Genomic DNA, 17,564 nt, shown 5'->3' on the forward strand with positions numbered 1-17,564 from the left:
GGAATGAAATAGTGGTAGAGAGGGAGAGAAAGACAGACAGCATGCATAAATGGAAGACAGTGGTTCTTCAAGAGGTGAGACTGAAAGGCTCAAATGTGTCAGAAACAAGAACTGCCCTGGGGAGAAAAACAGAATGGAGAAAGGGTAAAGTGTTTAAAAATATATTTCATTCAAAAATGAAATTTCTGCTATCACATCATTCATATCATTCTTCTAAAGGACATGTGTGTGAATATATTATCAACATTCTTCAAAACTGTTTCTGTTTGTGTTCCATGTGACTTAAAAGATGAATAAATTAATGACAGAAGTTTGATTTTGAATGAACTGTTCCTTTAAACTATTCCAAGCATGATTGTGGGGAAAATGAAGAGGGATAAAATAAACTAGGACAGACCAACACACATAAAAAAGTGTGGAAGTACAGCTTACTTTTATACTTATGAGAACTCACTTAACAAGCATATTTTCAAGAAAAAATGTGCTGTGAAATGGGGGACATTTCAAATTTTCCAGAAATACAAGAAAAACACTCAAGTCTGCCAGTCTACAGTGCATGTAATTTATCACTTGATGTTTCATACCTTTGCCTAGTCCGAGTTACTGTATTAGTTGTGTAGAAGGTGGAACACAGCATCAGGTAGATGATAAAGGCATTTGATAAGCCAGCATTTGAGGTTTATTTATTTATTTATTATGAAACTGCATTTATTTGTTATTGTTATCATTTTAAATAACTGTTTTCTATATTTTAAAAGATATTTTAAAATGTAATTTATTGCTTTAATGGCAATGTGCTGTTTTGTTTCTTATTATTATCACAGTTAAAAATGTATATTTAAAAGTTGTTTAATATTTATTGTTATTTTATTGTTTATTTATTTTCATTTTATTGTTTGCTTGATTGTACTTCTTTCTTTTTTAAAGGAAAGAAAGAAAGAAAGAAAGAAAGAAAGAAAGAAAGAAAGAAAGAAAGAAAGAAAGAAAGAAAGAAAGAAATTTTATAACCTTTTGTTATGGTGACGCATTGCAGCCACATAAGTAATAAGATGTTATGTTGTTAAAACAACATAACATGTTGTTATTACAACATAATTGAGTTGAAAAAATAATGTTATCACACATATTATTTTTTCAACTCAATTATGTTGAAATAACAACATGTTGTGTTGTTAAAAGTATATAACTACATATGTTATTAAGACGACTTCTTTTTCACGTAACAACAACATATTTTAATAAAAATTAGACATTATGTCATTAAACGACATCTCTCGTAGTATTGGAATGTTATATAACAAGATGCTATGTCATTAAAAAGTGTATTTCTATCATCCCTCCTGTAGTAATTTTAGCAGAGTGCAAATTCTTGTTCATGTCAGAACATAACATCTTGTTGTTATGAGAAAAAATATGTAGTTTTAACGAGATAAGTATGTTGTTTTTAAAACACAACATCACGTTATTATGAGAAAATTTAATTTTACTGAGAAAATAAGTAGTTTTACTCACATATCTCTGTATGAGCGGGAGTCGGCCATCGCCATCTTGGAATCGCGTCATCGCCTGTTACTCCCAGATAATCGAAAATGGCCAAAGAGGCGGGACTTGGGTAGAGCTGGTTGCTGAAACCACGCCCGCCTAGCGCGACAGTGGTGGCAATCCACCTGTCACTCAAGTGACCATGCCCTTAATTATGCAGAACGTTAGGGCTTAATATAACTTAAATGGATGAGAAAAAAAAAATCACCCCCCTTACAGTTGACAGGAAGGGCAAAATTAGCTATGAAGACCAAAACTGCAGGCTGTAAACATATTTTTTTTGTGCTGTAAAGTTGGGCGTTTTAACATTGGGAGTCTATGAGATTGTCTCCCTTTTGGAGCCAGCCTTTAGCAGCCAGTCAATGAATTGCAGTTTAAGTCACTTCCGTATTGGTTTCAATAGAGAGAGCGGAAGGGTGCCGCTTGGGCTAAATAAATAAGTGCACTTAAGACAGTAAAATGTTAATAAAATAATTCATGATTTCTTTATTTTGAAAAAAAAATATTTTACAGTTATGGAAATGTGTTTGTGTACTAATTATTCTTAACATGAATAATGTTAATGAATGATTTTATTATACTAAGCTTTTCACTCAGAGTTAGACGCATACTTCACTGTTAATTTTATTATTAATTAACTAGGCGTATTATTACATTGCATTCAGTTTGTGAGCAAAGGAATGACAACAAAATCTGTACATTATTTGTTTTGTATTGTTAAACACGATCTTTTTTAATTCAGGAAGTTTTATGTTTTGAAAAATAGAGTTTACAAAGCCGTTATAACCACGCTTAACTTCTGTTACTTAATATTTTATTTTGGTACGTTAAAAAGGCACAAGGTTTATCACCAATAGGATAAAACACAGGCGGCGGGTTTTTATCCTGTTGGTGATTCGTGTAAAATAAACGCTAAAGAAAAATTTTGTGAGTGCAGATCATGGTTTCATATAAGATGAAAAATAAAGTTTAAAAAAACATCCCGCACCATCATATGGTATTACGAAATAATTGAGTGAAAAAAAAAAATGTGTGTGGCAGCAATGCGTCACTGTTATTTATTTATTTGTTCATTCCCTATATGGTTTTAATTCAACTTTATAATTTGTCACTCTCTGGTTTTCTCTTTATCTCTAGGCAACGAGGGAGTTGTGTTTAGTCATTCAGTGGAAACGCCACACGTTCGAGCTGAACCATTCCAAGACCTAAAGTAAGACATCCTTTCCTTATGTATCACATTATCATTCAATGGGTGATTCAAACATAGAACCACAGAGGGCAGGAAAGAGCTAGAGAATGGGAAAAAGATGGGAAAAAGAATGGGACAAGACACAGAAGGATAGAGGACAGTCATAAAACATGAACTTAATGAATGTCCACTTCCTAATTGTCCATAGAAGCTTTACATCCTCAATATTCAGTGACAAACTGTCCTATTCGCACTCTGTTATGAGTAAGGAGACGTGACCTCTCTGACACACCCAATCCATCACTGCTGGAGCAGCCAATCAGATTGATCTAATCTCTTCTGTCTGCATTAGTCAATATCTGATTGGATGTCCAATAGGTCACAAACACATCGCGATGCTTCTCACTCCTCCAAACTCCGACATTATCACTACAGGAAATGATGTAGTGCCATGATGAATGGAGTCGCTTTAAGTGCAAGTAGGCAGGTTACTGAGGGGAACTGAGAGCTTTTACCGCCCAGTTTGGTTTGATGGAGCACTGCTGGGCACTTTCCAATCGCTTATGAACTCGCTTAATGCAAATGCACCAGGATCAAATCTACTTTCATCATTAGAAAAATTATGGAAATGATTGGGTTAATGGAGGGATAGTGACATCTTATACTACACTTTCAGCTTTCAATGGGAGTGTTGACCCTTTTTAGTTCCATTTCTTATCTTAATGGCAAACATTATCAGGATCTGAACCATTAAGAGGTCAAGGTTTGGCTAGTTAGCATGGTCCACTTAGCCCCTACTGGTTGATGCTGTAACTACACCTTTCATTGATGGCATTTATAGAAATTCAAAACCAGCAGTAAACTTTCTGCAGAAATATTAAACCATCAGTGAAATGTTTCATACTTCCACCCACATAACAATGTACAGAACTGTGCGAAAGTCTTCTCAAAAACATTAGTATTTAGATGGTTATTTATAGCTTTTGCTTTAGTGTGACAGTTGGAACAATTATTTTTAGATCAGTTTTACCACCTACTTGAAATACGCAGTACTGCTAAAACTTTTAGGCGCTTGTGAGGATGTTTCATAAATATGTAAGCTAATGGTCAAAAGTTTAGAACAAGTAAGCAATTATATAAAACAGAAATATGGTGTAACTTTATAAATGTCTTTAATGTCACTTTGATCAAGTAAATGTGTCTTTGCTGAATAAAAGTATTAATTCCCTCTCTGCCGTGGGATGATGAGCCGTAATGTTTACATTAGCCGCATTTAGCTGCAAAACTTGCTAACTAGCACATTTTTAAGCCATTTGCAAACGTGCATTAAAAACCCTTATACTGACTTTTGCTGTGGGTGAAGCTGCATCACAAATGATTTGCACAAATATAAACGCATATGTAGATCAGGATCAGTGCTTTTCCTTTCAAAAACGAAAGTAACGTTATATTTAACACCTTTATTTTTTATTATCTACAGTCGCTTTTTTTTACAGTTGCTTTTTTTACCACAACACAACTCTGAAAAATAAAATGTTGATAATATGCCACATTGTGTGGCTTTTGGTTGTAATTTTCAGTTGGAGGGCAACAAGAGAAACAATTTAAGTCTTCACTGCTTTCCTAGTGATAAGAAGAGGAGAAAAGAATGCGAAGCCTGTGGACGAATAAAACTGTCTAAAGACTCACGTCTTTGTTCTCTCCACTTTAGCCCTGTTGCCTTTGAGGATTTTAGTAGACCAAGTCGAATAAAGTTGAAATGACAAGAATAAAGTCGAAATGTTTTGCTGTTAAAGTAATACAATTTTGAGAGTATTGCACATGCAAATGGCCTGGATTGAGAGCACCAGGAGAAGTAGCAGGCCACTAGAATTTATTTGAATGTTGTTGCGTAGAGCGGTCGCATCATCTTACTGGGATGAGCAAGAGTCCATTTTAAGGACTTGCAGCAACAGTTTTAAAATCAAGAATATGATATTATTAATAAACTGAACAAGAACAACTTTTTATCTTAACATTAGCTCACACAACCAATCGACATTCCTTTTGGGGGGTCCCTGGCTCTCTTATTTAACACTTTTTTAATATTACAAATGTACGTGGGATTATTAGCAGAAATTATACCATGTGTCATATTCGCAGGGACAGTATGCTTGGAAATAATATTTCATGTCTTCGATTGCATTCGTTATGTGTAGTGTGCCAGCCCCCCAATAGCAATAAGCTTTGTGCTTTTAGTACTTTTAATATAAAACAGTCTCAGTTTTATAGGAAAATACAAACTATGTGTTGTGCAATAATGTGTTTTTCAAGCTCTTTAATGTGGCGTGACAAATCGCTGTATTCATGTTAATCAATTCATCAAATTATACTGTTTTCTTTATGTAAATTCCACCACCTACTCCGCAAAAACATCTGTGGCATTCAACGTTTCATTCCTCACGTGTATTTAATTAAAAACAACAATAAAACATTCTAAAGGTTGAATATAACATAAGTTATATTGTTGTCTTTTCTGAGGACTATTCACGAGCTGTTTTATTCACGGTATAATACAGTACTTGATTGGACAACATCTTCCATTCATTATTTGTAGCGCGCCAGCCACCCAGTAATGGCAATAATTTTGTGCTTTGTTGCTTTTAATATATACAGCTCAGCTTTATTATTTTTTTTGATGTAAAAGATATAAAAGTGAAGGACTTTAGAAGGCATGAAAAAAACAGTACAGCCTGAAACGATTGTCTCATTATTGTAATCGGAAAAGTTATTGACTTATTGATCTGTTACGCTACATTAAAGAGCATGAAAAACTACAAATAGCTACAAATTAATTTGCATAGTTTCTACTTTATTTTCAAAATATTTAGACTTTATTATCTAAACGTTTTGGTTTTATTCTTGAAACATTTCCACTTTATTCTAGTAATTTCGACTTAATTCTCGTAATATTTTGACTTTATTCTTGTAATTTCGACTTTATTCTCATAGTATTTTGACTTTATTCTCAAAATATTATGACTTTAATCTTGTAATCTTAGATTTTTTTATGTAGCACTAAAACACTTTGTAGTTTTCTACCACATATTTCAGTAAGAGACATGATTTATGTTATATTAAGCCATACAATTCTTAATAGCCGGGGTTCCCTTTAAGTCTCAGTTGCTTTTGTTTCTTCATGCAATCCCAGATCCCAAACTGACTGGATGATAGTGAGATCAGATTTATGTATGGGTCATACTATCTGTTGTCAGACTCCTTGCACAATAATCTCACTGGATTACTGAAGTATTTACAAAGCAATGCCTACAGCAAAAGCTAAGTCTTAGTCTTAAAATAAATGATTTTGTAAAGCATCCAATGTGCATAGACTTCTACATCGCACTGTATTAAATAATGTGCTTTGTTTCTCTGTTCACTGGCCTCTAATAGATTAAATGTCCCTATAGCCTAGCCTAAACAAATAACACTTCAAAACATTACCAATAAATCCACATATCTGTGCTCTCAAAAAGTTTTTGGGGACAGTTAAAGAACATTGCTGTAATTTCATCCTTGTCTGCAGTCTGTTCTACTGTAGAGAGCCGACACTTTGATTGTGAAGTAATGCCATAGTGAAAATCTGCAGATAATCGCACACTCATCACGACTCCTTCAAATCTCTCATCTTTTTCTTTCTCTCTCACTGTGAATTTCTGGTTGTTGTCTTCAGACAGAATCCAGCAATCTCAACCGAGTTGTGTGCATTAACATTCCTTCAACATTTTGCAGGGATTAATGGCTTATTACACGCTTTACATGTTTCACTTCACTTTCGCCCTCATTAATTTGTAAATCGGATGCAGGAAACATATAAATCAAGTTCACTTTCTGCTAATTATTGTTTTATCGAAGTGCACTCATTATCGCCAAGCTTAACAGCCAATTGAAATGAGCCTGCATAATGAGTTACGGGCCAGCTTTATGTCGTCCTTGGCGTATGAAACTTTTGTAAGCGATTGTTTGTCCAGTTACTCACTCTCTCATCTCTACCTCACCTTCTTTCTGTCTGAGTGTTTGTGGCCCTCTTAGAGTTCAGAATTAGGCAGTTAAAGTAAATGGAACATGTAATGACTTAATAGAGTCTATTAAAGGCTAATGTCTTATGATATGGTCTCACCGAGACTTCAATTGCATCCTGTTGATATACTTTCTCACAGGTTCCTCAGCAGGAGTTGGACAGACCACCTTCAAAGTAACACTTGAGAGTGGAGACTTTTGATAAGCTAATATATTTTTAAGTGCAAGCTTTTGTGTGCGAAAGCAAGGCTTTGATGAATAGAGCTAACACTTTTAAAAACACATTTGTCACATGCATTTTGCAGCGACCCCCCTCACACACACTCAGGATTTTAGGATCTCAGTGGGAGCACAGTGAGATCAAGGGAGGCAAAAAAGTTGTAGATGCAAACCGATAAAGATTCATGAACAATCACCATTTTGCCCCCAGGCGGTGCACTTTACCTGTGGTTGGTCTAGGTTTTTTCCTTTTCTTTTCTTTTTTTGATAAGTGGCTTTAGATAAAAGCTTCAGTTAAATGGCAAAGTAATGAAATGTAACTTAGTGCTGAAGCAAATGTTAAAGAATGCAAAAAGTCATTTTTAATTATTTATAAACTCCCTTAAGAGATTCACTGCTAATAACAAATGATACCTGATCCATGCTACTTCGGGTGAAATGTCTGGTTAAGTAGTTCTAATTGTCGGGATCAAATATTTATGTGTTACTAGAGCTTAATGCATTTTTTGGTAATGATAATTTGCCCGGAAATTCGTCATTACTTTCTTTAATGGGGTAGCTAACTCCAAAATTAAAAAAAAAAGTCTCTCATCAGTTTCTCACCTTCATGTCCTTCCAAACCTGCACGTATTTCTTTCTGCTACAGAACACAAAAGATATTTATAAATATGTTACTAATAAAACAATTTTGGTGGCTATTTTTTTTAAATATACATTGCCTTGCAAAAGTATTCAACCCCATCATTTCTTCACGTTTTGTTACGTTGCTTTATGTTAAACTGCTTTAAATTATTTTTCCCCCACATAAATCTACACTAGACCATAATGATAAAGCAAAAACAGAATTGTCACAACTTCATAAATGTATTAAAAATATAAATTATATTTTTTAATACTTTTAGTTTTAGGTGCATTTGTGGAGTAATATGAGAATGGGTAGATTATAACAGAATTTTAGATTTAATGCAATTAAACTGATTTTCTTTTTCTTTTTTAACCACGTTTTTCCTACAATAATTTTGCTACTTAATTATCAACAAGAGGTTTTAGGGAAGCTTAACTTATATTAAGCTTTCTAAATAATTTTACAGTATATGACTTGAATTTATAAATACTTCTGTTCAAAAATTTGGGATCAGTAATGTAATGGTTTTTAGACTTGTAATGTTTTAAAAGAAGTCTTTTATGCTCATCAAGGCTACATTTATTTGATCAAAAATACAGAAAAAAACTGTAATATTGCGAAACATTATTGCAATATAAAATTACGGTTTCTAATTTAAAATACTTTAAAATATAATTTATTCCTGTGATGCAAAGCTGAATTTTCATCAGCCATTACTCCCGTCTTAAGTGCCTCATGATCTATTAGAAATCATATTAATATGATGATTAATTATTAGAATTATCTATGTTGTTAGCTATATCTATATTTTTTAGAACTTGTAATACTTTTTTCAGGATATTCTCTTGAATAAAACGTTAAAAGGAACACCATTTATTCAAAATATAAATATTTTCTAACAACAAAAACGTCTTTGCTATCACTTTTTATCAATTTAACACATTCTTGCTGAATAAAAGTATTAATTTCTTTTAAAAAAAAGGAAGAATTAATATGTCCTGACCCCAAACTCTTGAACAACTCCCACAAAACGTTTTATTTTATTTTATTTTTTTACTTTTGATTCACCAAAATAATCCTGGAAAAAAAAGTATCACAGGTTCCAAAAACAATATTAAGCAACAAAACTGTTTCCAGCACTGATAATAAATCAGCATATTACAATAATTTTTAAATGATCATGTGACACTTAAGACTGGAGTAATGATGCTGAAAATCCAGCTTTGATCACAGGAATAAATGTGACTTTGAGAATCTTAGTAATATTTTTTCTGTATTTTTTAATCAAATACATGCAGCATTGATGAGCATAAGAAACTTCCTAAAAAAAAAAAAAAAAAAAAAAACATTAAAAATCTTACTGATCCCAAACCTTTGAATGTCAGTGTAGGTGTGAAAAACAGGACTATTTTTACATTTCCTTGTTTACGAACTTATGATTAGCAGACCAATTTTATGTATTTATTTTTTAATGTTTTACATAATAAAAATAATATCAAATTCAGATCTTTTCTTAAAACAGTTAAACAAATGTTAACAAATGTGGGTTTGCCATTGATACAGTCTATACACACTTAGCGCTGACTTTGTTACAGCAAATCCGTTTCCCGTGAAACCCACAAATGACTGATACTTGCTCAGTTATTCATAACAGAGCCATCTTTTGTTCCTGTAGTCTTTCATTAAAATTTCACAGTCTCAGCTTATTTGGAAGCATTAAAAAAGACAAAACATTGATGTGCCACAGATCTTATATAATCCTGCACACTGTTTTCTTTTCTTTTCTTTGTGAAAAGATGCTAGTCTGGAGTTCTGACAAACTTCTGACAAAAGAGTTATTTATTTATTTATTATTATTATTTTATTTAAACAAAAAATAATCTTTTTAAACTATTCCAGTAGTTATTAATTATTTAAAAGAATGGCTCACATGGAATGACTCAAGTTTGAATAACTTTTTTAATTTAATTAAACATTTGAATAATGCCATCTATTATGTGACCCTGGACTACAAAACCAGTCATAAGAGTCTTTTTTTGAAAGCTGAGTAAATAAGCTTTCCACTGATGTATGGTTTGTTAGGATAGGAAAAAATAAAATAAATAAATAAATAAATAAAAATATTGAGAAATTGCCTTAAAAGTTGTCCAAATGAAGTTCTTGGCAATGCATATTATTAATCAAAAATTAAGCTTTGATATATTTACGGTAGGAAATTTACAAAATAACTTTATGGAACATGATCTTAATATCCTAATGATTTTTGGCATATAAGAAAAATCTTATATTTTGACCCATACAACATATTTTTGGCTATTGCTACAAATATACCCATGCTACTTAAGACTACTGTAATTTGGGGTCCTGGGTTTCATATAATATTTACAAAAATAGCTCGATTAAGTAAATCACAATTAGTGTTGGCCTGTTTTATATTGAAACATATTCTTGCACACTTTTGTAGATAATAGAGTTGCATCCAAACCACTGAGAAAAGGCAATAGCGATAAAGCAAAAGTTTTGATTGCTGTGTACACAAAATTGGCTCTATGTTGCTGGAACGCTATTCCAATCTGCTACTACTGGCTTTCAATCTTTTATTCTTCTTGGCACATTTCTGGTCATTTGCCTTCATTTGTTTAGTTCGGTGCTTCCCTCTCAGCGCTGAGGTTTGAACTTGCCTCGGGCTCTCATTAATTAAACAGCAAATCTCCGACAAAGAAACATTACCACCATTTGAGACGGCTTGGGTGGCCTCCATTTTCTTCTCCGCCGCCCCACAGCCCTCTCTTTTCAGACCTTTGTGTAGTGACTGTCAGCTCAGTTGGTGTTGATGAAAGGCATGGACCAAGTTTAAGTAGACTGTAATAGCCTCGCTGTTGTTTTCCACCTCCCTTGCCCAACAGTAGGGTTTGGTCGTGCTGCTAATAGCCTAGCGAAGGGTGGGTAGGGTGAGAGTGCAACAGAGTCTTGCCATTAGCGATCAGTTAACTCTGCCAGCTAATGCAGGGTATAATACGATGAGAATTGATCCAGCTGCCCTAGACCTGATGAGAGAGTTTGGGAGTTTCGCTCAGGGTCCACACTCATCTAAAGCCACAGCGTACACCTCTGCCAAAGCAACTCTCTGTTGATTTCTTTCTCCCCTCAATTTCACTAATATGTTTTTTGTCACAGAAAACACCTTTTGTACCACCGCAAGCTACCGCGTTCACTTTTAAATTGATGTGGGAGTCTACAATGCTGAATTCTTCAGACAAATTATACTTAAAAAAAAGTATACTCAATAGAAAGGTAGATTTGCAAAAATGACTAGTCGACGAATGATTTTTTATTTATTTGTTTCTTTTTTTGCTAGTCTCTCCAAAACTGCATGTGACTTTAGCAAAAATAACATCTCAAAGCATTCAGCATTTTTCTTTAAGAAAAAGTACTTCTTGTTTTTTTTTGATTGAAGCCTCTGTCTGAAAGATTTTAACAAGCAAACACACAGCATCTTTGTTTGAAAGAAACGGGTTGTGTCATGAAGTGCACAACTGCCAGTCGTTTGGATCGATAATGGTGGGCTGCAGCTGAGAATCACATCTTGAGGGCAGCACATCAAACGTCTCCAGCCCTTTGTTTTGGAGTTAATTATTCCATCCAGTCAAGCATCTTTATTTGACTTAGTGTGGACATAATGCAACAAGCTGGAATATGTACTTAAATTGTGATTCATTGTCGTATAGGCAAATTTGCCACATAAATAACACTGATGAGGGGAAGAAAGGAAAGAACCAGAACTACAATTATGGATACTGACAATAAGTGAAAGAAATTTAATTTATTTTTTTGTATGTATGTATGTATGTATGTATTTTATTTTATTTTATTTTATTTTATTTTATTTTATTTTATTTTATTTTATTTTATTTTATTTTATTTTATTTTGCCTAGTCTGTTTATGTACCATTTAATCCTTTTTATTATTATAAAATCTGTGATCATATGCAGGATCATGCCATTATTTTATTTTATTTTATTTTATTTTATTTTTTTATTTTATTTTATGTTTATCTACCATTTAATCAGTCCAGTAAGGTTATTATTATAAAATCTATGATCATATGCAGGACCATGCCAATATTTTATTTTATTTTATTTTATTTTATTTTATTTTATTTTATTTTATTTTATTTTATTTTATTTTATTTTATTTTATTTTAGTTTAGTTTAGTTTAGTTTAGTTTATTTTATTTTGCCTAGTCTGTTTATGTACCATTTTTTCCGTTTTATTATTTTAAAATCTGTGATCATATGCAGGATCATGCATTTTATTTTATTTTATTTTATTTTATTTTATTTTATTTTATTTTATTTTATTTTATTTTATTTTATTTTATTTTATTTTATTTTATTTTATTTTATTTTATTTTATTTTATTTTATCTGATTATCTACCATTTAATCAGTCCAGTAAGATTATTATTATAAAATCTATCATCATATGCATGATCATGCCAATATTTTATTTTATTTTATTTTGCCTAGTCCGTTTATGTACCATTTAATGTGTCCAGTAAGGTTATTATTATAAAATCTATGATCATATGCAGGACCATGCCAATATTTTATTTTATTTTATTTTATTTTATTTTATTTTATCCTAGTCTGTTTATGTACCGTTTTTTCCGTTTTATTATTTCAAAATCTGTGATCATATGCAGGATCATGCCTTTTTATTATATTTTATTTTATTTTATTTTATTTTATTTTATTTGTTTATCTACCATTTAATTAGTCCAGTAAGGTTATTATTATAAAATCTATGATCATATGCAGGACCATGCCAATATTTTATTTTATTTTATTTTATTTTATTTTATTTTATTTTATTTTATTTTATTTTATTTATTTATTTATTTATTTTATTTTATTTATTTTTTTTTTTATTTATTTTTTTTTTTTTTGCCTAGTCTGTTTATGTACCATTTAATCCGTTTTATTATTATAAAATCTGTGATCATATGATCATTTTTGCCACATGAATACTGTAATAATGGATTAAGGGGCAGAGAAATAATTATGAAATTATAGATGAAATTATAGATACTGGCCCAAGTTTAAACAACCATCCAAACAAACAAAACAAATCGTAATTTCTTTAAAATAAATAATTGTATTTATTTTATTTTATTAACGGACTCTTTTGTTATTTTGAACAGGCTACTCTGTTTTTCTACCATTGCATCTGTCTCGCGAGTTCATTATTTGCCCATGATAATATGCAGGCTCATGCCAGTAGATTAGGACTAGCAAAAGATTTAATTCGCCATTCCATTCCAGTGAAGCCACCACTTCCTGTGGTTAACATCTGCTGACTAACACTTGTAAATGTTAAGCTGTTGTCCACCAAGGACTTGTTCTCAAAGACATAAACTTGGTTCCTATGTGGTATCTCACGCTCTATTCAGCACACAGGCAGCTACCTTCAAAGGCAGCATCCTGACCAAAAGGAAACCCTCAAAGAGACAGATTTGAAATGCTCTTCACTGGCAGGAATTCAAACAGGCAGAACACAAGTAGCACTCTGGCTGTGAAACACACGATACATACGGTAATTAACACACACAATCGATTCCAATAGCCATGTTGCTGAGCTAACCACTCAGTCCAAATAAATGTGTAACACATAAATATCAGTTGAAATGAAACAGGCACATTTTTAATTAGATAATTATTTTCCATCAATATTTTTGACACTAAAAAAAAAAAAAACAGCTTTATTTAAAACTGGAATTTTCATGGGTGATAATTTTCTAAGAGCTTACCACGGTGTATTTCTGGGATTGCCTTATCAGCAACAAATACATGCTATGGTGCATTTACTGCCTACTGTTTGGAACAGCCTTTACATCAGAAGGGCACAAGTGATGCCTTAAATGTAGCCTACAGGAGATTAGTCTCTTAGTTGGAGTGTCTAGAGATAAATTACATTTACAGCTTTTGATGAGAGTGGTAGGGAAATGAGTAAAGGTCAAGATTTTAATCCCTACAGAGAGTAAAATGTCTCCTAACATCTGCTACTTAGTCTGCTAACTAGTATCCTTATTAACCTTAGAGACCCAGCGTAGCAGAATTGCATTTGTATAAAGCAATTAAATATTACATAATTTTCAATAAATATTTATTTGATTTCAGTTGGCTAATTTTTTTTTTTTTTTTTGATCATTTAATTTATTCAGTAAATGAATTAATGAAGTAGTCATGATTTTGCCACATTGAAGAACAGTGTAGTGGAATAGAGGGGCCTAAACTGCAATTATGGATAAAGGGTTAGTTTAACCAAAAATGAAAGTTCTGTCATTAATTACTCACCCCCATGTTGTTCCAAACCCGTAAAACCTTCATTTGTCTTCGGAACACAAGATATTTAATTTCCAAAATTAAGCTAGGCTGACATAGAGGAGAAGAATTGTTGAATATAGTTGCTATTTTTGTTTCTATTTTCACTGTCAATGTTCTTGGTACCTTTCTGGGCCTTGAACATGGAAGGACCCTTACGGTCTATGGAGGGTCAAAGAATTCTTGGATTTCATCAACAATATCTTAATTTGTGTTCTGAAGACGAACGAAGGTCTTACAGGTTTGGAACAACATGAGTGTGAGTAATTAATGACAGAACTTTCATTTTTTGACTGAACTAACCCCCAAGCTGTATCGCACGGCTAGGATGTAATATTGCGTTTATACTACAGTTCAACGACATGAGTGTGTAAATACTTAAGAAACAACAATGGAGTGTCTTGAAAAACCCTTTTTTGAACGAACTAACTCCTTCTGCCGTGGATTCAAATCTCAAGTTTCAATATCTGGCCAAGGAAAGGCTGCTCTCAGTGGGTTCATGAGCACTGAACTGCCGCTGATGCCCTGGAGCTCACATCTTTGAGAATGTTGAAGCAAATTTTCAAATAGACGTCATCTTTATTAACAAAACACATTTTTGAAATCGAAACACTTCTCGCCTAAATAAAACTCTTAAAAAGCAGGTCAAATGTTTGTTTGTTTTTAAAGTGTTCTAATACCGTGTTGGAGTCCCCTACAACAGATTTAAATGCAAGGACAGAAAACATTGTAATTTTCTCAGAATATACATTTACACATAGAGTCATTTGTCAATGATTTTGAAACAGTTCGTGCGAACCAGCTTTGAGCGTAATGTCTGTGAACATTAGCCTCTGATTGGTCAGCTAACCAACCCTGTTGTGACTGGCATAGAGAGGAGTACTTGAGCAAGTTAGCGAGCGCTACCATCTGTGTTGCCAAGTACATGTTGTTTTTTTATATCCGTGGTTTAAAGCGACCCCAATAACGTCATATTTAGCACCTGGAATGCAAATTTACCAGGGGAAATGCGTGGGGAAATGCGTATATTTTACACCCTGGAATGCAATCTTTATCAGGAGACCCTCTACAAAACACGATTGGGCTAGTTATGAGTAGCAACTGCTAAACTGTGAACACTTGATAAAGCAATAATGGTGGATATGTTTGCCGAGTGCTAATGTGACTAACTGATGAACAAGTTACATTTTTTATTATTAAACAAAGTAATTAGAACAACGACAGACATTAATCACATTCTTAGGAAATAGTAGGTTCACAGCAAATTATCAGAACTATTTCAGTAAGACAGTAATATTGTGGTTTACCTGGAAACCTAAAGCTGCACTAGGTATACATCAGATATTAGCACAAAAACGACATATTTTGAGCACTCACTTGAAAATGTACACAGAACTTTTCAATCGTACTTACAGGTTGTGGTTCGGAGACACTTGTTAGTCCAAATAAAGAAGATTAGAAGCCAAAGAAGATAAAAGTCTAGATTAGAGAAGTAGTCCTCGTTAAAATGACGAGCACACAACAAAAGGTTCAGATAGTATTGCTGTGGTATTGTGGAAAAAATGAATTTTAACCACTGAATTCTCAACGCCATCATCTTTTGACAATGCAAGCAAAACAAAATTGCTTTCATCATTTTCTCGATATAATGTAAACACACTAACTTGCAGAAGTGTTTATGGGCAGGTCAGAGCTTTCGTATTCTGCGGAAAGGCAGGGATTATGCTAATATGTTACCCAGTGACGTAGATCGGCAACAGGTAGAAGATTCGAAAATATGATGACTCATTAAGGCGATTCTGAGTCAACTCTTTCTTTTTAGAAACAATATCTTTATGTATAACACACTTTTTTGATTAACAACTTTGCAGACTGTTAATCAAAGATAGCTACAGTACGTTACAAACTGCAAAAAAAAAAAAAAAGTAAGTTTTTTAAAAACCCATATGACCTGCTCTTTAAAGCATTCTGTGACACAAAAACAGTATTATTTTTTAAAATCATAGTGGCTTTGGATGTCTGCCATGATACTCGCTTTGAGAAATACTGCAGGCGGAGTGATACAAATGGTGAACCGGTTGGGGTTCTGATATGACTAGAATATTGCACTCATCTTAGCCAATCAGATTTGGGGACTATAAATAAATATATCAATTCATGGGCCACTGGGGGTTAAAGAAGTGCCTATCCAGCTTGTGAATTACCCCAGCTCCAGTACAACCTGAACCGATCTGCAGTACTAAAACAGATGCTGTTTTGCAAACTGTGTGACTGAATACAGTTGTGCGAGGCTTAATCCAGATGAGACAGCCGGCACTTTTCCTCTCTAGAACATAATTGTGGATGGAGAGAGAGTGGAAGAGCGAGGGAGATTGTTGAGGGGGGATTTGAAGGGGCTTTGGTAGATTTATTGCACACCTGAATCTCCACAGCCAGCCGAAATAGACTCAGTCCTGCGACCATTTTGCCGTACTTGGGCAAATTACTTCTGTGACTGTAAGTCTTCTGCGCCACATTTCTCCTTATAAAGTAATTACACAATGGCTATTATTCATCCAGTGAGTCTTTATTGTCTCACTTTGTTTTAATGATACAAAGTGAACATTTGTTCACATGGAAATGGATTGTGGTTGTGAAAAAAAAACAATCACAGATTGATAGTAGCTATGTATATTTTTTCTTTTTGTTTTGTCTGTTTGTCTGAAGATATTTAAAGTCCTTTTTAATGTTTTCTCTTTTCCCCTCACTATCAGGAAGACAATTCTAAGAGTCTTTTCTCTCAAATACCGTACAACTTTTTTATATTTATATATACCATCGTGAAGATCTCAGCCAGCGAACCCCAGTCAGGGACATTAACCATGGGTTCTTATCTCTCTCCATCTTTTCAGCTAAAGGCCACACTTAGACTCATCTTTCAAGCATCTGACAAGAATCGTCTCATACCTGACTTTCCCGCTCCCGAGTTCTCATTCGAGATGACTTTTTTGCTTTTCTCATAATGGTTGCAGTTAAAGTTTGGTTAGAGCAAGATGGTTCTAAATCACGACAGAAGTGCAGCTGCGACCCTGAGCCCCCGAGTGACTGATTGGGCGTGATCGTGCCTGGAAATTAAATTTGATTGACTTGAGAGATGGAAGGCTCGAAGAGATACTACCAAGGTGCTTCAATTATCATAGCACAGCTTTATATGAGTGTCAGTAGCATAGGTAATGTACAATTATACTTGAGACTCATTGTAGATGTGATCCTGGCAACACGGCCCTCTCAAATCCACATTAAATTACCTTCCACTCATACGGACATTGAGAACATCCACCCCTCGGACTTGACCTTCAAATCCATTGATTACCTTATCACACAGGGATTACTCTGGCATCTATAGTGCCATACCTCTCTGCCCATTCCTAATGCTGTCAGTACGGATGAGTGAAGTAGTTCTTTTTTTTCTTTCCATAAGAGCATAAACTTAATTTTTAGATGATTTCAAACCTGAGGACGTATGTGGTTTCGCCGTCATATTGATCTGCGGTGGTGACCTTTACAT

General features: G+C 33.5%; 1 protein-coding gene across 1 annotated transcript in view; it reads left to right on the plus strand.

The window, feature by feature from the left end:
• Positions 1-17,564, plus strand: part of LOC141337109 (zeta-sarcoglycan) — a 335,786-nt gene that overhangs the window by 294,534 nt on the left and 23,688 nt on the right. Inside the window, exon 6 of the mRNA XM_073842867.1 lies at positions 2,680-2,752. Coding sequence (XP_073698968.1) covers positions 2,680-2,752 — 73 coding nt within the window. The remainder of the gene's footprint in view (positions 1-2,679; positions 2,753-17,564) is intronic.

This window comes from Garra rufa, chromosome 6 (genome assembly GCF_049309525.1).
Source record: "Garra rufa chromosome 6, GarRuf1.0, whole genome shotgun sequence".
In the NCBI taxonomy this organism is placed as follows: Eukaryota; Metazoa; Chordata; class Actinopteri; order Cypriniformes; family Cyprinidae; genus Garra; species Garra rufa.